This window comes from Liolophura sinensis, chromosome 13, assembly GCF_032854445.1.
Source record: "Liolophura sinensis isolate JHLJ2023 chromosome 13, CUHK_Ljap_v2, whole genome shotgun sequence".
Taxonomy (NCBI): Eukaryota; Metazoa; Mollusca; class Polyplacophora; order Chitonida; family Chitonidae; genus Liolophura; species Liolophura sinensis.
Genome location: NC_088307.1, coordinates 21,198,724 through 21,224,139, shown reverse-complemented (window position 1 = coordinate 21,224,139; position 25,416 = coordinate 21,198,724). Strand labels below are relative to the sequence as shown.

General features: G+C 39.6%; 2 protein-coding genes across 2 annotated transcripts; both read left to right on the top strand.

Annotated features, from left to right (window-relative positions):
- Positions 1-2,187: 2,187 nt before the first annotated feature.
- On the top strand, positions 2,188-9,825 carry LOC135480344 (uncharacterized). Its single transcript, XM_064760172.1, has 4 exons — positions 2,188-2,481; positions 4,579-4,750; positions 6,613-6,857; positions 7,325-9,825. The coding sequence occupies exons 1-4, from the start codon at positions 2,410-2,412 to the stop codon at positions 9,104-9,106; spliced, it is 2,271 nt and encodes a 756-aa protein (XP_064616242.1). The 5' UTR covers positions 2,188-2,409; the 3' UTR covers positions 9,107-9,825.
- A 1,929-nt stretch (positions 9,826-11,754) lies between these two features.
- LOC135480718 (vesicle-associated membrane protein 4-like) lies at positions 11,755-21,086 on the top strand. Its single transcript, XM_064760632.1, has 8 exons — positions 11,755-12,039; positions 14,297-14,385; positions 15,010-15,056; positions 15,311-15,358; positions 16,990-17,090; positions 18,044-18,123; positions 19,374-19,425; positions 20,732-21,086. The coding sequence occupies exons 2-8, from the start codon at positions 14,320-14,322 to the stop codon at positions 20,767-20,769; spliced, it is 432 nt and encodes a 143-aa protein (XP_064616702.1). The 5' UTR covers positions 11,755-12,039; positions 14,297-14,319; the 3' UTR covers positions 20,770-21,086.
- Positions 21,087-25,416: the final 4,330 nt, after the last annotated feature.

Here is a 25,416-nt window from a genome sequence, read left to right as displayed (position 1 = left end):
GTTACGTGAAAAAGTTGTCAAAAGCAGCTTGCCAAGGTCGGTGCCAGACAACGCCAGACAAGCCATTTTTCTCCAATCATGAAGCTTACCGTCATCATACAAGTGAAAATTGTACGTGTGCACGTCTGTCAGCAACCTGCGGATCGCTCTGCCCGGTCCCCGCTTCCATAATTCTGACCAATCAAATAAATAAATAAATGGTCTGTGTAAGTCGGTTGTTCTGTCTGTCAGTGAGTATGTCAGTCATTTTTTACATTCTATCTTTTAACATTGGACCCACTATCTTTTAAAATAGTCAATTCGCAAAACGAGGGTCCCGAGTGTAAGACAACACAAACTTATTTGGAGTACACAGAAAGCTACTAATAGCATCAAACAGCTATGCAGCCTAAGTAGCTCAGCTCGATAAAGTTTCTGACGGCCTATTATTTAATACTGGCTTGTCTGTCAAATCTTTGAAATCCTATTTGTTAACAGAGACCGGTCAGTCAAAATTTTGACATCTTCTTTTTTCATAGAGACCGCATGGTCAAAATGCTGGCAGCTATCTCTTTTAACATGGGCCCTTAACTATCCGAGAGACCCTCGTGCAAGACAACATCAACTTTTTGCGGTATATGTACGTTGCAAAATTGTGCTTGGCACACCACTTCTTTTATGTCATGCACCTTACGCTAGTACATGGAAGGGACTCGTCCCTTGCCTGGCACTCCCCCTCAATAATGACAATCCCAACAAATTAACATTCCAGTTAAACTCGTTGATTGCCTGTAATTATCCACTCAGACTGTACTCGGTTAGACTTATGGCTTTTGAACTGTCACATGCAGCAGATGCACGTAGATTTATCATGGCGTTTCAGTATAGTTATTCTCCAATTACTAATAAATTAATGGGGTTGAAGTGGGAGGACAGCCATGTTGTTGTAAACATTACACGGCTATTATTATAGCAATGTAACAATGTAACACGTTTTATTTAGATTGCACAAGTATAACATAAAACCTACATGCTGAGGGATGCAACAGCTCCGAAAAAAAGAAAAAAGATAAGGCTTTTGTTGAGTGTATATTTCAGTCTAATTAAACCCTCGTTAGGAATCAAGAAATGGTTAATATAGCAAATAAAACAACGGCGTGATACGCGGTATTAATTAAAACCATCGTGCCAGCTGGAGAACAAAAATGTACTGTCCCAAATTCCCCACGGACATTAAGAGCCAAGAAATTCAGAAACACTTCGCCCAAGAACGGGTTTGAACTGGCTCATCGAGTGTGACACAGCGATTGAATCCCAAGCGTCACAACCTGTTTCCTTCACCTAAAGTGTGCAGGTGCCAGCAAGTTATAATTCATGTATTCTAAGATTCAGGGGCAGTCATCGATCTGTACTGAATAGATTTAAAGACATCGACAGGAACATTGGTGTATTAACCGCCCAGGGTTAAAAATCGCAAGATCAATTTCCAAAACGCCGCCGTCGTATACGTGGAATATCGTTGAGAACGGGGTAAAACAACAATCAAATAAGTAAATGATTTAATTTCCCAGAATTTACGTTTGTAAGGTGCTACAGGGATTCATTTTGCACAGCGGTTTTTCGTTTATAAACCAGTAAACCTAAAAAATATTAAATATTGAATATTTAAGGATTATTGTCAATCCTGATAAAAATTATAATGGAAAAGCTTTCAGTACAAACCACAAAATTAACTATGACGCACACATTCGTCTGCATATAGCCATTATAGTCCAGAACAGTTTTTAGTTCATATAACTAATCTATTACATATATATTTATCACAAACCGTATTTTCTGACAATGGAAATAAACATACCTGCATGTGTATGTGGATGTCTGTATGTGTGTAACACATTCCCTAAGGACACCCACAGAGTTCTTTTTATGTGTACCTGTGAGTATTCTGTATTATGAGCACACCTTCTAGCGCGTGGAACAAGTAAACATCTCTCAACTCCAAAGAGGAAGTAATTGAGGATGGCTTTCATAACGATGAAAGCGGCCTCCGCATAACCTCCTGGCGCATAATTCATCGGTTCCTGAAACTCAATACTTTCCCTTGGCTGGAATTCGCATTAGTGCGGAGAAAAACTTTTCCTCTCTCAATCTCTCTCTCTCTTTTTTCTTCATCTCTGCTTAGCGAAGTTATTCAGTGCGCACATGCGCATTTATGACCACGGGAAAACTCAAGTGTGTAAGTCTTCTTTAGCGGAGCCATTATTACGTTACTGAAGATAATTTCATTCAAATACTTTCTGTGCGAGATCGTCCTGAGTGGAATTCATTTCTTACATGGCGGTTTGAGCTGAGCAAAGAACCTGTTCATCCATGCGCAAACTGGACTTGTTTACTTGTAGTTCCCGGGCGTGGTGACCTGTCATATAGAAGATGGTTCATCGGCCGAACATCGCTGTTGTACGGTTGTTGGTGTTTGCGGCATTCGGTGCACTAGAAACTCTGGTAAGCATCATCACCTTAGCCAACATACACGTATAAACCTGAAGGTAGTCATAGATAACCGACTTCATAGCGGGGCATCTTGAGTTCATCAACATCAGATGGGGACTAGAATTCCCCTAGAGTTCACCTCTCACTTAACCAGTGGCTATAAATAATTCTTATGTATATAGTATACAGTTTGTCCCAGCACCCGTGAAAGTAATTACTGTTCTTAACACCTATAGCTGTGTATACTTATACTAAACTATGTATATTTGCTATACAATGCCACGTTAACAGTAGGCCTACTATGTAATGCGACGAGAACAGAGTGTGACCAAAAGATGGTTACGCTGATGTTATTAATAAAACCAATTTCACAAAGCCATTTCTGACTTGAGTAAAAAATTGAAATACGATCTTAAAGCTTATTTTTCGGCTTTAGAAATTAATATTCTGTGCAATTAATCAGTGTAATCTAACTGCAAAAGTTTCCAAATTTCTACTTCGAAGACCAAAAACTAAACATTGTAAAGAGGTTCTAAATTTTGACTACGATCAGAAATGGCTTTTGTGGAATTGGCCCCTGGTTTTAGGGAATTTGACTTTGGCTATTGAGTTTAGGGTTGATGAACTTACTACTTTATTGGTTGTGAATGAGGAAAAGCATACAAGTTAATACAGATTTAAGTTAATACAGCACATGGTTTCATAGATCCAACATTGGCACCGTTAAATTAAACGTCATTCTTGCTTCATGCAGAGCCGACAGACCAGTGATGTCGCTGACCAAACTTCCAGCTCTGTTATTAGCGGCGTTAGGTCGAGAGATTTGTCATTTATTATTCAGGTTGCCACAGATATTTAAAAATAAATATTCATGGCATTTCTGACTTTCATGGCCACTTTTGACAATTATTCTTGACTTCTATGATACGAAATTTTTAAAATTTGCTAACCAGTATTGCACTCATCGATTAACGATATAGCTCAGATATTTCAACATGCATCAGACTTAAATAAGAAAGAGGGCGATTTACTTGCCTTCGGCAAGTCATCTCAGTGAAGCAGCACTAGATAAAAGAGCGGTGGAAATCCATTCTGCAACAAGGAGGCACATCACATACACCCTAAGGATTCCTTCTTCGTCATATGACTGAAAAATTGTTGAGTAGGACGTTAAATCCCAAGCACTCACTCACTCAAAAATAAAGAAATCAAAATCCACTGTTCGGTGACAGTTTATGCTACGAAGATGCCATAATACTGTATAGTACCTACATGTATACATAAAGATGATCAGAAAATAGAAAATTCATGACATTTATTCATAAATATTCAGATTTATTCATGACGGTGTTCACCTTTAAAAACTCCACCCATAGACTTAATCGCAGTAAATGTACAAGTGAAAAATGTTTTTAGTCCTGCGGGTAAACACCGGTAAAATAAATTTGTACCCAAATAAATAAACAAACAAGTAGATAAGTTCAAAAGTGAGTAAATAAGTGATCTTTGCATTGTAGAGATATAATGTTTAAACAACATGGACTGACCATGTTGTACAGCCCGAGGATGGCACGCACCCTAAGCTGAATTACAAGATGTTTACCAAAATAATTTTTCTCAATACTAGAGCCTTATTTTGAATTTTCTGTCCACAGTACATCAAACATATGTATAAAATTATGATCATTTGGATCACTGGTTTATACAGGGCTCATTTATCGTCTGTTTCTCTGTTTGTATGGTATTTAACGTCTCTTTGAACATTCCTTCGATCATGTCACGATGGTGTTTCACAGAATCTAACCGTATTCTGTCTCACGGGACTTTTTCTCGATGGAATCCATTCAAATCCGATTTTAGATTCACGTATATTCAGACTGCTCTCTAATCTCTTTAATTTAAGCAAATTATTGATAAAATGCATCAGAGGTTAATATTTAATATTTTAGACAGGTATATATCTTACAGATTTATAAGATTTACTTACTTATATAATATGTTTTTGTTACTGTTTCGTAACTATTTTACTGCCAGTGTATAATGTCTTGAATGGGGCACAGGAGCAGTTCAAAACTCACAAAAAAACCATTTCTACTTTCTCTCCTCCAGGCAGCTTTTTGTGAAGCAGACGAGCCATGCCGTCACGTGATCAGGCCCGTGGGTGCCCTGTTGCCCCACACCCCAGACCAGGGTGTATTTTGTCAGTGTCAGACTGGGGTCTGCCCGGACACTGCCACCAACCCGGACAAGTCTGTTAGCTGGTTCATGGACTCTGAACAAGGTACATGTAAACATGTTGTGCGACCGGCCCCTATAGCACAGTTGGTAGAGCGCCCGCTTCGGGAGCGGTAGACCCAGGATCATTCCTGGGGCGGGTCACACCTAAGAGCTTAAAAGAGGAAGTTGTAACTTCCTCGCTTGGCGGTTGACCCGTATCAGTATAATGGCTCGGGCAGGGCGTCTCACTTGCCATCGGTGAGGCGTCTCCGTGGCACTAAATAAAAGAACGGTGGAAATCCTTCCTGCAACAAGGAGGCACATTACATAAAGATTCCTTCGTCGTAATATGAGGGAAAAATTGTTAGGTACAACCTTAAAGCATTCACACACCAGGCGTCAACCAAATTGGATGTTCCAGGTCAATTTGCAAGGCCAGTTCCCACAACGACATTTAACACAAACCACCAAAGAAGTAAGAAAATATAATAAGTACGAAATTAGGACGGAATCGTGCCAAGTGAAGCAGTCAACGGTTTTCGGTTATCATGGAAAGACGCATGGAATGCTCTAGGCGATTGACTGAAATCAGTATCCAAATCGTGTGCTTTTCTAGTATATAAGTAGTGAGTGATCAAAATATATATCTGAGTTTATCTTTGACCCCAACTATTCATATATCCACCATATCGATCTTGTTCAACACGATGAATATACAGCCCCCTAGCCCTGGGTTCAGCGAAATGAGACATTGCCGCTATTGTTACTGTTTACGAAGTACTACATATATCGGTGCTCCTGGCCGAGTGATGAGCATGCTAGCCCAGGATATTGATTCAGGGCCCTTTGGCCACGGTCGCCATGAGTTCAAGCCCAACCCATACAACATTCCGCTGATGTACATAGAATTGCCGTGGGTATTCTTATGAGTTTCTTACCGGTTTCCTCTCACCATAATGCTGGCCACCGTCTAATATATGAAATATTCTTGAGAACGGCGTAAAAGATCATGAAATCAAAGAATTTCAAAGTCGTAAAGAATCTGCCAAAGGGAAGGCTTCGGGCGATGACTCATAAACTTTGTCTGCACGATATATACAACTAAAAACTGGACATAACTGTTGCAATAAGCATGGTAAGAACAACTGTAGTAATCTTCTCGTCCATCCATTTATGTGTCGATATGATATGTCTTTTATAATATATTTATCATAATTACATTCGGCGTATATGTTTCTCAGACTCCTTACCGAAATTAATTCGAGAGCCAATGCAATCTGAGATCTCAACTTCACCTTTGGCCAGGAACCTGGCAAAACTACGACTGTTTCCTCCAAATTATTTCTCTCCTCTCTTACGCTTTCCCGCTAGCTGTTGTGAAAGAGAATGTTCTCTAGGATGGAAACAAGTAAAGAGACAATAAACACTTTCTAAAAGCTTTCTAAGGCATCCTTAGAATATCTAATTTTGTGTATAATTATTTCTTGTTTTTTTCGTTGTTGTTATTTTTTGGCACTTATGTTTATTTTAAAATTTCTCCATGATATTACACTGAAAAATACACTATTACGGCTGGTTTCATTTTGTTTACATTCTCTGTATGGGATAAAACAGGTCCTCTGTGGTTCAACTCTCGGACAATATTAGCAGTTTGTGTCACGAAATGTTAATTTGTAGACCTATGTAATGCGAGAATAAACATTCTCCGGGGAATAATGAAATAAAAAAAAGCAACTGGTAAGAAATGACAAAAACATGATTATCCTTGTAATATTATTGTCATTAAAGGTGGAGAAAACATAAAAATGACATAAAGTTCAGATGAAAGCGTGCGAAAAGTTATTCCTAAATGTGGTCTTCAATATTTTTCCGATTTTTCCTTAATGTTTTTTTATGTTTTCTTCTCCTTCTTCGATCTTCTTTCAGGGAGAACAATGGTCGTGGAAACATCTTTTTGCACACCAAGAGTCCCGAAAAAGCCGTGCTCCCGTGGCCTAACGGCAGTGTCGGCCGTGGGTTTCTCTCCTTTTAATATCACTGTCAAGGACATGAAGTGTCGATGCCGAATCATGGTGAGACGAGGACAACGCACGCGACAACCGCTTAAACAACAGGTGGTGGCACAAAACCTCCACACAGGAGAGTACACCTACAAGTTTACCTGCTTCACGGTAAGTCAGCTGGTCGACTACGTCAGATAATATTTGTCAGATAACTGGCAATAACATAAAATATACAGGAAACATCAGAGAGGGAAACATGGTTAGAATTTATATTGGTGGGATATTGTTCTTGCACCTGCGGCTAGGGTCCAAACTGGACTGACCATTCTTCTCTGCAGTTTTTTTATTTTTATTTTTACAATTTCTTTCTACTAAAAGAACCCCTGTTGATTTCGTCTTATTATAAAGGCTGTGAGTCATGACCGGTGAACCAGTGACTCAACGTGGGTTTCTCCCTGGCCCTGCCCGATTTTTTCCCACCATAATGCTGACCGCTGTTATTTAAATGAAATGTTCTTGAGTGCGAGGCGTAAAATGCCAATCAAATAAATCAATCAGTCAATGATGAATGAAGTTGCTGTTGATGCAGAAAATGTCAAACGCTAAGACGGTTATTTTTATTTGGTATTTTCCAGCCCCCTTGCTCATCAGCAGAACCCACGAAGAGTTTGTGTGGGCGTGTCTACTATAACCATGCCTACGGCATCTTGCGTACAGTGAGCATGTGTCGATGTCCTCCGGGTTACATGTGCCCACATGATATGCGGCTACCCGACCAGACGTCTCCTAAAGATAGCAAGGGCTACGGTTTTGCTCCCATTCACTGTAGAAAGATAGTACAAAATGTTGTTAAGAAAACCAAGCCTAAGTCTGGACAAAATCCTGCGCCTGGAAATGGAGAAAATTCCGTACAGGGAACCGGAAAGGTTTCGCAAAGCGCAGCAAATAGAGCTGAACATGCGAGTTCCAGTAGTCAAAAGTTTCGATCGTCATCCGGACAAAGGATTTCACAAGGGTCTGGACAAAAATCTGGCACAGGCGTTGGGCAAAAATTTCCTCCAGGAGAACGAATGGGACAAAGGATTCCGCAAGGAGGATCGCAACTAGTGCCAATAGCTCAGGGAAAAAGAGTACCTGGAGGAATGGGACAAGGCGGCTCGCAAAGCGTTGGACAAAGATTTCCGATAGGATCCGGACAAAGGGTCCCTCAAGGAGTACGGCAAGGTGGTTCGCAAACCGTTGGACAAAGATTTCCTATAGATTCTGGACAAAGAGTTCCAATAGATTCTAGACAAAGAGTTCCAATAGATTCTAGACAAAGAGTTCCAATAGATTCTAGACAAAGAGTCCCAGTTACATCGGGACAAAGATTTCCAATAAATTCTAAACAGAGAGTTCCAGTAGATTCTAGACAAAGAGTACCCATAGATTCTAGACAACGGTTTCCAGTAGTATCAGGACAAAGAGTTCCAATTACATCAGGACAAAGAGTTCCAATTACATCTGGACAAAGAGTTCCAATTACATCTGGACAAAGAGTTCCAATACGACCGCCACAACGAGTCCCAACAGACTCTAGACAAATATTTCCAATAGACTCTAGGCAAAGAGTTCCGATAAATTCTAGAGAAAGGGTCCCAATAAGATCAGGACCAAAGGCTCCAGTAACATCGAGACAAAGAGTACCCATTGGATCGGGACAAAGAGTTCCTGTAGGATCGGGAGAAAGAGTGCCCACAGGATTGAGACAACGCGTTCCAATCGGATTGGGACAAAGGGTTCCAATCGGATCGGGACAAAAAGTTCCGGTAGAATCTGGACAAAGAATTCCGATAGAAACTGGACAAAGGGTTCCAATCGTATCAGGACAAAGAGTTCCAGTCCGATCGGGACAAAGGGTTCCGGTAGAATCTGGACAAAGAATTCCGATAGAATCTGGACAAAGGGCTCCGATCGTATCAGGACAAAGAGTTCCAATCGCATCGGGACAAAGAGTTCCAATAGCATCGGGACAAAGAGTTCCAATAGCATCGGGACAAAGGGTTCCGGTAGAATCTGGACAAAGAGTTCCGGTAAAATCTGGACAAGGAGTTCCAATCCGATCGGGACAAAGAGTTGTGTCCGGCGGTGATGAAAAAGTCGGACCGGAAGTTAAAACAAGTGTTGATGACCCAAAAGCTCCCGAAGGAGGAGAGCAACAGGTAGGGACAGGGGTTGGACCGGAGGACGGGAGTAGGTTCCCACAAGGTGTGAGACGAAGACGACCAGGAGCAAGGAGACGACTTCCACCCGGCGCACGAAGAAGGCTACCGCCGGGCGCACGGAGAAGACTTCGGCCAGGCGCACGACGAAGACTTCCACCCGGTGCACGCCGAAGACTTCCACCTGGCGTACGGCGGAGAACGGTGCCTCCTTGACGTTTGTAGTTAATGTGAAAAATAGCCAGGAATTCACGATGACATTATTATGTACACACCATGTGATCACGGCTGCTTCAAGTTGCATCAGATCTTGTAAACATCTGGTATATACACGTCTGTACATATCGCGCATGACTTCGCCAACACCTTGGCGTGTACTCTTTCTTGATATTTAAAAGAAATATTTCATGTTATAATGAAAACAAAGATTTTTTACACATGCTGGTCGAATATACCTGTAAATATATACATTTTATAATACATGGGTGGCCTCCGTGGCCTAGTGGTCATCGTGGAACATAGAGCCTCTGGTCAATATGATCAGCTCATGTTGGCTTCCTCTCCCGTTGTACGTTGGAAGGTTTTGCAGCAACCTGCGGATGGTCGTGGGTTTCCCCCCGGCTGTGCCGGTTTCCTTCCACCATAATCCGGTCGCCGTCGTATAAGTGAAATATTCTTGAATACGGCGTAAAACACCAATCAAATAAATAAATAAATACATAATGTGTATGTGTATGTTTCTCGGTTATCCACATTGTCCACTTTACAAGCTGCTCTTCTTTCGGACCAGTGCAATGGTTCTGCAAGATCTGTGGTTTACACCGGACACTCTGGTTTCCTCCACCGCTAAAGCTGACCGTCATCTTATAAGTAGAAAATTCTTCTCGTATGGTGTTAAGCAACAATCTTATAAATAAATTAATAAATAAATAAATAAATAGATCTATCAAGTCTCGTATATGGGTATACTTCCCAAGGTAAACGGTGAACAGTGGCTACACAACACTGGGACTTGCGTAAGAATAATCACGTTGAGAGCCAGCAGTGTCGTCATTTAGGCTATGACCATATTGGTGGCCAAATGGTTAGAGCGTCCGCCTTGAAGCCGCGTCATACCAATGACTTTAAAAAATAGTACTAATTGTTGCTGCCTCAACACTGAGAGGTGACGGTAAGGGAACAAGACTAGTTGGCCCAGTGTCTATAATGTCACTGGGTGGGGTGTCAGGTCTGGTGTCTTGGGCGTGAGACTTCAGTGACGGCAGCACTTTGGTGACATGGACTCACCCAGCCACAAGGAGATACAGTATATACCACACACACTCCTCGTCGTGGTGACAAATTGTTAAGTGCGACATTTAATCCCAAGCATTCATTCATTCGTTCATTTTAAGCCATGATAGTGGACTACTTGCTTGAGTGACTACTTGGGACATTTCAGTATCTGTTTCTCTCGGATACACGGGGGATTTACGCATAATGTCGTGGTCTCAAACAAATCATTTTTATGGTATTTTTCTGCAAGATATCCGAAATGTGCATTCTGCAGTTTTCCCCCAAATTCCCTTGGAGTGTTGCCATGTGGAATGTCATGTCAAGAAGGTGACATTTTATTATTTACTGATTTATCTTTTTTATTGATTTGATTGTTGCTAGACGCCATTTTCACTTGGACTGTGGAAGCCGGAGTGTTTAAGCTAAACCACTGACCTTTGGCAAGTTACTAACACACTTTCCCAAGTGTGAAGTGTAGATTTACACAAGGCATTGATGGATTACAAGTTGCCTTTAAAGAACATTAAACAGCATGCGCAATAAGTCACATGAGCGTTTTTAATCACTTATTACCATCAAAGCTCCTACAAATATATACACATTACAAGTGTTTCGTTTATAAACATATTTCTGTTACATTTAATAAGCGTGGTGTTTAGGCCCTACCCATAAAGACTATGTAATCACAGAGATGTGTTTATTGCAGCTAACCTGTGAAATGCTTACCATTTCACCACAGAAATGTGCTTATAAACGAAACATTTTTTATTTTTTTTATTTTTTTCTTTAGTGTGTACCATATGCATGGAGCCTATCTCCGGAAATATAAAAAATATTCTCGCATAGTTATATGGATCTGAGCGTAAAGAAACGCTGAGCATCACCAGGTAAAAAAAAATTTGAAATTAGCAGTACGATACAGTCACTTGTACCCGTATAGGTTTCATTCTTGCAAAAGTTCCTGACCAAAACCCTTTGCAGTTTAACTATAAGCCGTGTGGAGTGATACCTGTCCTTAAAGAGGCAAAAGGTCTATCGGAGATTTTTGGCAAAAAGAATCAAACAGAGCTATTTAATAGAATCGATTACTTTCAATGATTTTAGAATAGCCCAAATACTTGTAAATAGCCTACCTTTCACAAAATATCACCCTGGAACGCCTTTCCTCGTTTTAAACGTTCCGAATTTATAAAAATTATATAAAGTGGGTCGCATTATAACTTTTTCAAACTTAGGAATCATTTTAACACCATGAAAAGTAGGCGAATCGTGGGATATTTCCTGAAAAGCGAAAATTTGTGCTATCCTCATTACGAAATATGGAAAATTTGATTTCATTAGTGAATATGCCTATAGATTTTTGTCAGCAATCCCCGGTATAGCATCCTTAATGGACAAGCTTTGTTTGCAGTTCAAAGAAACTATAAGCTCCTGAATGTTAAGCTCTCTCATGAGCTTGTTCTCAGTCTTGTGTGTTGTGTTAAAAGTACATGAGAAGGGAGGCAACTCCGTCGGAAATTTGTTATTCGCGCTACAACAGAATGCTGCGCGTCACAAACAGAGTTTTATGCACATGACGTTGACAAATGTGAAAAAAAGATCGTACCTGTTGTGATTCAAGTAGTTAAATTGACTAGGAAGTGGTAGATGAACGATGATTGTTCTCTCCGTCCATGATTACTGATTGTGTCGATCAACAATCGGTGCAGCTTTAGGACAGAGGTAACCCCGGCAACTGCTTAAGCTTCAAGCTCGAGTTAAAGTTGATTTTGCAAGTACTCCACAACACAACAACAACAACAAAACAGCAAGCGGAAGAAACCACTCGTGCAAATCCCCAAAACAAGAGATACACTGGAACGGTGATTCTGCAGGTATTGGCTGTTGTACAAGTTAAAATACATTAACCTTCAGTCGAGGCTAAACTCGCAGTTAAAATTTGGCTATTTGTTTGTCTAAATTGTTCAGAAAGTGTTTAGTTACTTTAAGAAGTTTACTTAGCCCAACTACATGTAGTCCATCTGGATGGACTCAGTGTTAAGATGAATGTCAGAAGTTTAAAAGGGCACACTGTAGAAGGATTCAGTAGGCTTTTTAGAATTCTGACAGTCATCATAACGCTGAGTAAACTTTGAAACGACATTTAGACACAACCTAAAGAGTGTGAACGCTATATACAAATGTTACATGTACATTGTATATGACATGGGGTATGTCTGTTACTGTAGGGCCTATGACAGATTCTTGTTCTTGGGAGTTCCACATGGGGGCGCGTGGGCACTATAGCCAAGTGCCAGAGTCAATAAGTCCTAGAACACTAATTGTAGATTGAGAATTGTCTGGATTGTGGCAGCTCAGCCTCCATGGCATTGGCATAAGTTTTGGCAGATGCACTTAAATATAGAGAAGTTTACCACTCAATAATGTTGTAGTTCGCATGTCTGTACTCCGTGTGGCCTGATAGGTCACTGAGGTGACATTACTAAATATACATGGGGTAATACTGATTCCTGGAATTCATAATTAGTACAGTAATCACCTTTACTTCACAAAATGTGAAATGATTGCAACCCAGGTTCGGATGAACTCTAGTTGATTAATACAGTCAAATAATTTCAGATGCAACTTAGTTTTCTAGTGTTGGACAATCAAGCTTTTAAATTCTGAACACGTCTGTAGGCGAGGACTAGGACCAATTTTACGGTTCCAGGCACACGCGCTGTAAAGATCATTTGGCGTCAGATAAGAAAAAGACACAGTCCAAGTCAGAGTTCCGCTTCAGGTTGGATTTATTTCTCACACATTCGTCTACTTAAAAAAAAAAGCCAAGATTAAAAAGACCACACTTTAATGCTCTCTGTTAATACACAAAAATTTGACTTATGCAAGATAAAGGGTTAACATAATTCTCAACATAAATTTTAAAATCTCGCATGTTTTGTTGTTTTTAAAACCAAATTTAAGAGTAACTTTTAGTCCATATTAATCACCTTTCTAAAGCAGTGAACACAGTTTGTGCACTTGTACTTCTAAACCTCAAATGTTGCATTTTCATTTATATACTAACTGGTGACAGCATACTGGAACATGAAATGAAACAATGTACATTTGCAACAATGTTTAAACACAACATAGCATAAGCGTAATGGTCAGAGTTATGTCTAGTTTGGGATCATTACAAATCTTCGTACATGTATGAGATATCCTATCTCTGGCTAGTATCACAACATTAAAATATTTCCGCTCAGTCTACGTAGCAAACGTAATTTACACCGAATTTATCAGTGGCATGCAGAACTCAATCTTTAATGTATTTCTTAGTGACGTGATAGAGAACATCACAGAGTACATAGCTATCGGCTAAAAATTCAAGAGGAATTAATACAAGGTATGCACTACGGATGAAATACTTCTCAAACAAACAAACTGTACTGACATGTAATGTTAGGCACTGATCAGTGGCCTATCAACAACCCGTGAAATTCTCTTTTCCTAAGATTTTACGCCCTTTCCCTGAGAGAAATTGTATTCGAAAATCTTACCTAAAAAAGCCATCAGTGAGCATCACTTTCATCACACAGTCAACCACACGATATTCACTGGGAAAGGTTTAGAAAGTTTGTCCTGCCCTCTGATATTAACAACCTCTGGCCCTGATGTAAACAAAGGTATGTCTGACGAAAGGGCTTACGTTACCTCCACCCTGAAGAGTGCTGTGTGAATACTAATGAACTCACGTGGTATCGCTTTTCAGCTCGACTACATAATAATATCCAAATATTTATATTTTTACATATTTATTTGACTGCTGTTTTACACCATACATGAGAATTTTGACTCGTGACTGCGGCCAGCATTATGGTGGACAGACAGAGGCTGGGTAAAAGCCAGGGTCATCTGCAAATTGCTAGTAGAACTTTTCACGTATAACTGCAGATCAAGCCAGCATGAAGTGGACCTAAACTCACAGTGACTGTATTGGTGAGAGGCCCCTGATTCATTGTGCTGTGTTAGCTTGATTGCAACTGGGACATGAAGGCCCAATATTGCAAATAACCCAGGACATGAAGGCCCAATATTGAAAATCACTTTTCCAAAAGGAAATCCTGACACTTTTATCTTCATCTGCAGGTTTCCCCCTTCAAGAAAGCATCATGCCACCAAAATTTAAGCGAAGCTTTGACCGAGAGGATGTACGGAACTCAAGAGACATTGAGAGGGTAAGGCAGTTTATTAAAGGGAAGAAAAAATGCGCATACATTACACGAATGTGTGTCGGCCCTTAATGTAAATCATGTATACATGTAGATGTTGAATAAAACTACATGTTTGTGATTTGGTAAAGGGTTTTCTGCTTCACATACATTCCTAATTCTATTTGATTTAGGTTCATTGTGGGCTTCACCAATCTTGTTGAAAGTTATCTCCCCCTGGTTTTCACTTTAGACTTTTCAACAGTGAATCGATCAGAACTTTGGGTGTCCTTACAAGGCCTGACAAGGTTTATTAAAAATATTTTTAAAAAAGTGTACCAGGGAGGTGAGATTAGTAAGGACATGTACTGTGTACTTTCGTATTAACCGGTATTTAACCTCGGTGACATACCTTGTGTAATGAAAACTTGTCAATGCATATTAAATTTTACCAGATATTCTTATGAGAAAAGTGTGTATTTGAGCATGTCAGTTCCCAGTACATGGCAATGTGGGAAACAGACCAATGAAAGGAATATCGGCCCTCGGTGGATTATGCCCTGATAATGGATATTTAAGTGTTTCTAATTTGAAAGCGGAATGAAAGTTTTCAATTATTAACATGGCTTTTGACTATATTCTGCTTCACAGACAGCTCTACTTGATGGAAACTCGGATGATGAAGATTTCTTCTTGAGGTAAGAAACGCGCATTTATAAAAGCTGTGCTGACATTTTTGGGATTGAAAAGAAAAACAAACAAAAAACTGAAGCATTTAGAATGTCTTCAGGTTTATTTGGAAATTCAAAGCATACATGTAGTGTAGGTAGGAGTATGAAGATCAAAGTAATTGTCATTTTGGGAATATTTGGGAATATATATATCAACCTGTAATTTATGCATACATTAAGTAATGCAGATAATAATGTGAGCAATTCATTTTTTTTTTCAGAGGACCTACTGTAAATACAAACAGACTTCGCGATCCAAAAATAGAAAGGTAAGATTTCGTTGGTCTGCGATAAAAGACATAGATCTCATATTTGATCTCATGGACATCTTTATGTGTGATGAATTCCACAGAAACCAAGAAGAATGTATCTTTTCAACATTTATTTCATTTGGTTGATTGTTGATTAAGAAGGACGGTGCGCCGCTCCTTCATTACGTCATGCCATTCAATATAGAATGGTCACTAGCTGGCTATAAAGGTGTGCAACAATTTTTTTTAACGATGCTGTCATTGTATGCATCTGCACACAATCTCATACACATCAGTGAACGAAGTTTTCAGATTCTGTATCTCCTGTTCATTGAGGACCCTTCGTTATCTGTGATTATTCATTGATATTAGGTTTAACATACAGAATCAAACTGCATGCCACTGCGGCAGTACGTGAGAAGGTCTCCCAGCAACCTGTGGATGGGCGTGGGTTTCCCCTGAGCTGTGCCAGTTTCCTCCCATCATAATAGGTTTAACATACAGATTCAAACTACATGCCTCTGCGGCAGTATGTGGGAAGGTCTCCCAGCAACCTGCGGATGGGCATGGGTTTCCCCTGAGCTGTGCCGGTTTCCTCCCATTATAATAGGTTTAACATACAGAATCAAACTACATGCCTCTACGGCAATACGTGGGAAGGTCTCCCAGCAACCTGCAGATGGTCGTGGGTTTCCCCCCGAGCTGTGCCGGTTTCATCATAATGCTGACTGCCGTCGTGTAAGTGAAATATTCTTGATCGGTAAAACACCGATCAAATAAATAAATCAAACTATGTGTATTTCTACATGTATATTATATTTGTCGTAGATTTTAACATTACAAACATAGAACAACAGGCTTCACTTGTAACACAGTAGGCAGATTTTTCCCAAAACAACAGCTTTATGATGAAGAAAAGGTGCAATGTTTGGCCCAGGACTTGTAAATGTCTGCCTGAAAGAAAATATAACATCAACAGAAAACCATAGTTCCATCAGCCTTCAATACCCATGCACTGTATCACACCATATCTGAGTGTAATATCCTCTGGATATTGATGAAGTATGAGTGTGCAGATTCCTGGGCCGTGTTTAATGCCATTGTCAACCTGCGGATGGTCGTGGGTTTCCCCGGGTTCTGCCCTGGTTCCACCCACCATAATGCTGACTGCCGTTGTATAAGTGAAATATTCTTGAGTACGGGGTAAAACAACAATCAAATAAATAAATAAATAAATAAATAAATAATGCCATTGTTGTTATATACATACAGGTTACAGGGCCAGGTCTATGAGGTCGTGGGCATAATGAAGGATAATGTGTGTGGGGTTCTTGAGCCATGTTTAATCCCAGTGTTGTTATATACGTACAGGTTACAGGCCCAGGTCCATGAGGTTGTGGGCATAATGAAGGATGATGTGTGCGGGGTTCTGGAGCCATGTTTAATCCCAGTGTTGTTATATACATACAGGTTACAGGGCCAGGTCCATAAGGTTGCGGATGGTCGTGGGTTTCCCCGGGTTCTGCCCTGGTTCCACCCACCATAATGCTGACCGCCGTCGTATAAGTGAAATATTCTTGAGTACGGGGTAAAACAACAATCAAATAAATAAATAAATAAATAATGCCATTGTTGTTATATACATACAGGTTACAGGGCCAGGTCCATGAGGTTGTGGGTGTAATGAAGGATAATGTGAGCAAGGTTCTGGAGAGAGGAGAGCGTCTGGAGGAACTTCAGGACAAATCAGGTGAGAATTGATCAACTTGGCCGTGCATGTATTTCACATCATTCTGGGAACTGACTGTCGTCTGTTGTGTTGTCCTTATTAAAATTTGGGATTGTGTTTCTAGTATATTCCCATTCCAGCACATTAGTCAAGGAATGTTAGTGGTTTCCTCTGACATTTGTGTGGTTTCCTGTGGACTGTGTCTGGTTCCCCTGAGCTTTCTATGTTTTCACTGGGCTTTTGGCAGATTTCACCTGGCTTTTGTCTGGTTTCTTATGGACTTTGTGGGAGTTGTCTGGCTTTCTCATGGGCTCTGTGGGCTTTGTGTGGTTTTCTCATGGTCTTTATCTGGTTTTCTCAAGGGCTTCGTCTTATTTCCTTATGGGCTTTGTGGGTTTTGTCTGGTTTTCTCGTGAGCTTTGTTATTTTCATGGGCTTTGTGGGTTTTGCCTGGTTTTCTCATGAGCTCTGTGGGTTTGTCTGGGTTTTCTCATGAGCTTTGTGGTTTTATCTGTGTTTTATTTTTTCATGGGCTTTGTGGACTTGTATAGTTTCCTCTGGATGTTCCTTTTCCCTTGACTGTGTCTGGTTTCTTAAAGGATTCTTTCTGGTTTCCTCTGAGCATTGTCTGGTTAACCCTGTACTCTACATGTACCTTGTTTCCTCTGGGCTTTATGTGGTTTCCTCTGGGCTTTCCTTGGTTTCCTCTGGGCTTTCTATGGTTTGCTCAGGACTTCCCTGTGCTTTGTGGGCTTCTATTTATGATTTATGATTCCTTATATAGGAACATATTCCCGGGTAGAAGACCCTTTTGGATTCTGTGATATTTATATATGGACAAACTGTTCATTTTTGAATGTGAAATATAATCTCTTTATTAAATAGAATTTAATTTTATGAAATTTATGAAATATAATCTCTTTATTTAAATACATGTATGTCAAACATGACATCTTTTCTCTTTTTGTGGACAGATTCTCTGGCCAGCAATTCGGACATGTTCCGCTCACGAGCGACTGGATTACGTCGACAGATGTGGTGGAACAACTGCAAGGTTTGACCTTCACCTTTGTCTTTCAACATTTTTTTACTGTGGGTTCCTCGCTTGCTTGACAAAGCCTTGCTTTTGCCACGGGCAAGCGGCTCCTTACAAATGAGGTTGTGTGGCTCCTTACAAGTGAGGTTGCGTGGCTCCTTACAAGTGAGGTTGCGTGGCTTCTGACAAGTGAGGTTGCGTGGCTCCTTACAAATGAGGTTGCATGGCTCCTTACAAATGAGCTTGCGTGGCTCCTTACAAATGAGGTTGTGTGGCTCCTTACAAGTGAGGTTGCGTGGCTCCTTACAAATGAGTTGCGTGGCTCCTTACAAGTGAGGTTGCGTGGCTCTTACAAGTGAGGTTGCATGACTCCTTACAAATGAGGTTGCGTGACTCCTTACAAATGAGGTTGTGCGGCTCCTTACAAATGAGGTCGCAGGCTAAAATCCAGATTTCACTTGATTGGCTGTGGCTTCTTGTCAAGATTTATTTTGTTTATGTATTTGATTGGTGTTTTTACGCCGTATTCCGGAATATTTCACTTATAAAGCGGCCAGCATTATTGTGGGAGGAAACTGAGTAGAGCCGGAGGGGTAAACCCATGACCATTTGCAGGTTGCTGGCAGACCTTCCCCATGTACAGCCAGAGAGAAAGCCAGCATGACCTGGACTCGCAGGTACCATATTGGTGTGAGCCTCCTGGGTCATCATACCGGGATTTGAAAATCCCGGTTATTGAAGGCAATTTTGTCATGCCTTGATAACCCCGAAAAATCAAGGGGTTTTGACTTTGACTAAGAAAAGCTTTGAAATTGAATACCAGCCAAGTGAAATATTCTTGAGTATGGATTAGAACACCGATCAAATAAATAAATGAATCTATCAATCACGTGAATAAATGTACATTGGGGACAGCCTTGCAGCAAGACGCAAGCAAATGAAACCAAAAATTTATATTTATACGAGTTAATGAATTAACCTTTTATTCTGAAACCAGTCCATAAGTCCTCAGATATATCAGTAGTGTTGAATATGGAAAAAACCCTCATGAATTAGCTTTACAGAATTCCAGAACAATGTATGCAACAGAGGCAGTGGTGAGCTGGATTTGAACCCATGAATAAGGAACTGCTTATGTGTCATGTATTGCGGATGAACTGCATAAAAACTCAAATGAGGTGAACGTAAATGAATTACTGCTGTAAAATTATTATTGTTGTTATTAATGTATATTATTAATGGTGACGGCATTGTTTCATTGTCTACAGGTGAAATTGATCATCGCTGTCATTATTCTCATCATTATGGCTATCATTATCAGTGAGTAATCTTTACTTATATTTGCAATTCTTCCAGAGGCTCATAAATGTGATTTTTGGTAGTATAAATGTATTTTACCAGTAATATAAAGTACAATGTACATGTATCATTCAATTTCCAGAACAAAGCTTAAAACATCTTCCGGGGGCCTCCGTGGCTCAGTCGGTTAGCGCGCTAGTGCAGCGTAATGACCCAGAAGCCTCTCACCAATGCGGTCGCTGTGAGTTCAAGACCAGCTCATGCTGCCTTCCTCTCCGGCCGTACGTGGGAAGGTTTGCCAGCAAGCTGCGGATGGTCGTGGGTTTCCCCCGGGCTCTGCCCGGTTTTCCACCCACCATAATGCTGGCCGCCGTCGTATAAGTGAAATATTCTTGAGTACGGCGTAAAACACCAATCAAAAAAAAAAAAAAAAAAAAAAAAAACATCTTCCAAAGGTCAATAGAAATCTTAAGAATGAAAATGGCAAAAGGAATCACTTTACAGTGATGTTGAAATTTTGGGCCAAATACAGTCACATCATGTATTAACTGTTTTACAAAGCACAAGTCTATAGACAGTCATGTATTAACTGTCTTACAAAGCACAGGTCTATAGACAGTTATGCTGGTGGTAGATTAACTGTCTTACAAAGCACAGGTCTATAGACAGTTATTGCTGGTGGTAGATTAACTGTCTTACAAAGCACAGGTCTATAGACAGTTATTGCTGGTGGTAGATTAACTGTCTTACAAAGAACAGGTCTATAGACAGTTATTGCTGGTGGTATATTAACTGTCTTACAAAGCACAGGTCTATAGACAGTAATTGCTGGTGGTATATTAACTGTTTTACAAAGCACAGGTCTATAGACAGTTTATTGCTGGTGGTAGATTAACTGTCTTACAAAGCACAGGTCTATAGACAGTTATTGCTGGTGGTAGATTAACTGTCTTACAAAGCACAGGTCTATAGACAGTTATTGCTGGTGCTATATTAACTGTCTTACAAAGCACAAGCCTATAGACAGTTCTGGCTGGTGCTATTTTTGGAAGCATTTTTCAAGTGACACATTTTTCTTGACTCTGATCGCTTCATCTACCTTATAGGGCCACATAAAAGCTGTTTTGATGACATATTATTAATTTCTGATCAGAAAAAATTCTGTGTTGGAATGAAAAGTGTCATTTAAAGCCTTTTGAAAGTGTTTTCACAGGCAACACTTCAAGCAATACCAAATATAGGCGAGTTATCGCTAAGAAATAAGAAAATGGAAAATCCAAGTTTGTTTTGTTGTGGGATCTAAATGTTTTTGTTTTCTTTTTTTCAGTTCCTATCATTGTGAAAAGCCAGAATACAGAGAAATGAGTATAGACTGATTCCTGCAGCATCAGTGTGGCGGGCGGAGAAGTTTCCAGGCCAATTCGGCCTCTTGTAAATATGTCTGTCAATACGGAAAGCAGACTGAAGATATTTAGCCAGAATATTTATCTCTCACAAAAGTGTGTGCTGTACATGTATGCAGTGAGCTTAGGACGTTCTCCAGTGTGCTTTATAAGCAATCAGACAGTGGATGTTTCCTGGTATGTCAGCTAAAAGGATACCTTTGACAAAAACAGAAACAAAACTCTTGCATATAGGTTGAACAGATTTCCTGCTGACATTTTAGAAAAATCATTCACCTCTCTATTATGGATGTTAGGCATGTCAGGTTTCCTCCTGGCTCTGTCGGGTTCCACCTGGCTCTGTCAGGTTTCCAGTTGGCTATGTCGGGTTTCCTCCTGGCTCTGTCGAGTTTCCACCTGGCTCTGTCGGGTTTCCTCCCACCATAATGTCATGACAATAGAGTAGCGTCCCTTGGTGATGGGACCTCATTGATGTGTGGCATATCAAGGTCAGTGTGCCAGGTTTAACATGATGTGATGTATAGAATATAGAAAATGAATTAAACAAGTTTACTATCTTCAACCTTTTCAACCATTTATGCCCTTTTTAAGCATACATGAAATTTAAGCATACAGTTATTTGCAAAATGATGCTATAATGATTCCTTTGTGCCACTAAAGATGCAAGCTTTGTAAAACTGTGCAGATTAGTTTTCCACACCCCATAGCTCTCTCAGTATGTTTCAAAATACTGGTTGTAGAGGCGGTTGAAAAGGTTGAGTAATTTAGGGTAGTTTGATCTTCAGAATGACGTGGTTTTTTGAGTGGATTTGTGCTTCTAGCATTGCAAAAATATTGATAATTCTGCTTATAGTTTGATCTGAAGATGAGTGCCACATGTTAGAAGATAGCAAGTGGCCCTACTGTGCTGTAGAGCGGTGATTTTCTATTGCACTGGGATATCGCTCTGTTAATGTAGTGATATAACTCAAAAACTGTGTATTCAAAGTGAAATTGTTTCAGTATTATAAATGAGAATCTGGTTAGAATTATTTTTTGAATTTACACCTTATAATGCGGAATTATCTTCCCACCTGGAAGGCACCTGCACACCTGTACAAAAAGATGTACTACTGTAGAAATTTGTGACTTCAGTTTGCATATAACCTGTCCTGATGCTATGTGTGTATATATCTATCTATTTATATATATATATATATATATATATATTTTTTTTTAAATATTCTAAGGATAAAACGTTGGTATTAAATTGTGAATGTCCGAAGCACTCACTCACTCAAAAAAAAACTCTCACTAAAATGGCCCTGTGTGAAGGTGGATGAAACAATCGGAATCAAGCCAAACACGTAACTTGAAAAAAAGCTAAACCTAGGTGAAATATGGTAGTTCCATGTAGAGACTTTCATGACTACCTCTGTTGTGTTGGTGATTCCCACACCATTGAGGTCGCAGGTTCAAATCCAGCTCTGGCTGTATTGCCCGAGGCTTTTAGGCATAGCAGATTTATTCAATCGCAACGGATTTAAACCAGGAAACCATATCTCCATTGTCTGCCAGTGTGCATAGATGCTGTATCCCTTTAACCAAGTTATTATTGTTATCAACAATCTGTTGCAGTTCACATGTTTATACTAACTTAAATAAGAAGTGTAATTTATGTATAAATGTAAAGGTTTGTATATTCTTTGTGACTACTATTAACAAAAAATGTAACTTATTATCATACATTTTTTTCTGGTGTTGTTTTTTTTATTTGATCATGGAGGTCAGTGGTTTAATACAGTGTAGCTTTCAATGAAGAATTGCCGGCTTCCTCTCCGGCCGTACGTGGGAAGGTCTGGCAGCAACCTGCGGATGGTTGCGGGTTTCCCCTGGGCTCTGCCCGGTTTCCTCCCATCATAATGCTGGCCACCGTCATATAAGTGAAATATTCTACAGTACGGCGTAAAACACCAATCAAATAAATAAATAAATAAACAAATCAATGAAGAATTACGGACATTAACTTCCTGCATGTGTATCACTGTTAGGATATGTTCACTTATATTCTGTATGACTGAGGTATAAACTTTTAAATACAGGGCTTACTTCCGATTAAAATTAAAATTAAAATTCCCCGTGTCTTCTTGAAAACTTTCGCAGGTGAATTTGTGCTTGAGTACATTTACTGTATATATTCACTAGTGATATTGCTTTGTGAAATATTTATCATTTGACGTTTTAGAGCTAACACGTTAGCTAAGACTTTGTACGTGTAAAGTTATTTTTGACAAAATATTCCTTTTTCTATGGAATGAATTTGGGGGTTGGAAGGTAAAACATGATGGGGACTTGATACCTTGCATGATTTACTTCATTTGACTCGAATTTTACTTGAATGAAAATGCTGTGACCAGTGAAAACAATAGTCGCATTTTGTAAATATTTGACTCATGTTATGCATTCAGAAAGGGTGTGGAAAGAATGTGGGGATGAAAATATTTAGTTGTGTGAGTCGAAGAGATGTATAGTTGTAAGAAGTGAAAAGGTGCAAATATATATCTGTATTTATCAGTAGGTAAGGTTTCTTCACCCATTTTTATTTTCATCAAGAACTGTATGCTTGTAAAATGCCAAGGTCATTTGTAATGCCAATAATGCTATAGTTTTATGTGATATTTTCAGTACAATAATCATTTTCAAATCGTGTGAGTAATAACAAATCATGTATGCTATGTTGAAGGCATAATTCTGTATAAACTGTGGACTACAGAGGTCTTTCACCTTCAAGCATATGTGTTGTGAATTTTCCTTTGTTAGATTGGGTAGGAGGAAATATCTATGAATCATCTTTAGTGGTATCAGTTTGATGGGTTTTTGTTTTCTTGTTTTAAGATGAGGCTATGAAATTATATTTTTCCATTACTGTATTTCATCACTGTATTTGTCTTAAAATTTTGACCTCTCATTTTCCCCACGATTCTGGGAGATTTGTTTTATCTTATAAAGGTACTTTTAGTTTTGTTAGGGATGTATATTTTTGTTGCTTTCCCAAGTTGCATTTACAGTTATTATAAACTAGGCTTAAAGCAATGTTTAAATCTGGATTCTTCAAGAAAACACATCCATGTGTACAATTCTGTGAGTACAGTACGTTTAGAGGCCTTACAGAATTACCAATTCACTTCTATGATATAATTATTGCAACAGCTTTAAGGAAATTTCCAAGTTCGCTTTATTTGGGACAATGGGAATAAACTATACCAGACCTATGATCTGATTTGTTGATACATGTGCATTTGATTCTGGGTTATTATTATTGCCTGTAAATTATAAATGTATTTTTCTATATGCTCAAAATGTACAGGAGTCCTTACAACTAATACAAGGTCAGCTGAACAAATGAAGCTGTTTTAAACTATCCAAGTTGAAGTTAACTTGTATGAGGTAAGTTGCCCGCTGTTCTGATTTTTGTCTGGAATCATTTTACCAAAAGTCAGATATGTGTTAATATTATTTGACTTTTTATGTCATCTACATCTTGTAATTACAACCCACAGTAAATGCCTCTTTGTAAAGCCATGGTCAGGTGTGATGTTCATGTATACAGATTTGTGTGAATAAAGTAATCTATATCAGCTTTGCTTATTTGTTTTATGTATTATGGTGACACATGATTTATTTATTTATTTGCTGCTTTACGCCGCGCTCAAGAATATTTCACTTATACGACGGCGGCCAGCATTATGGTGGGAGGAAACTGGGCAGAGCCAGGGGGAAACCCACGACCATCCGCAGGTTGCTGACAGACCTTCCCACTTACGGCCGGAAAGGAAGGCAGCATGCGGTAACACATGAGGTGCAGATTCAGAATCAGCCTTGGACATGTAATTTGTACATTATACCCTCCCACCACAATTTAAATCTGAATTCCAGCCTAAAACATCAATGACCACTGGGACTGGTACACTTAGTCCTGTTTCAATCAATCATCACATCCCATTTGGGAGAACATGTGGTAAAGGTATTTGCCTTATAATGGCTATGTCATTGTGCAGAGGCACGGGTTCAATCCCACTCTGGGAATTTTCAATATTCTCCAGCTTCCATCATTTTCAAGGCCTTGAATTTGATGCCAAGAACATGTTATCCACAAGTCTTTGGCCTTTATGATGTACATGTTAAATCTGAGATTGGTTTCATTTTCATCATTCAGAAATGCATGTTTAATGAGGAAGCGAAGCTGGGAGTGAGTGAGCGAGTGGTTGGGGTTTAATGTTGTACTCAACAATTTTTTAGTCATATGACTGAATCCTCATATGGAATCCTTACATTATATGTGATGTGTCTCCTTGTAGCAGGACGGATTTCCACCGCTCTTTTATCTGGTGCTGCTTCACTGAGAAGACTTACTGAAGGCAAGTAAGGCCCCCAGCCATTATACTGATACGGGTCAACCAGTCGTTGCACTATCCCTTTCATGCTGAACGCCAAGCAAGGAAGTTACAACTTCCACTTTTAAAGCCTTAGGTGTGACTCGACCCAGGATTGATCGTGGATCTACTGCTCCCGAAGCAGACGCTAAGCAGGGAACATGGCCAGCCAATCTCCAAGCTAATGAACGTGGGTA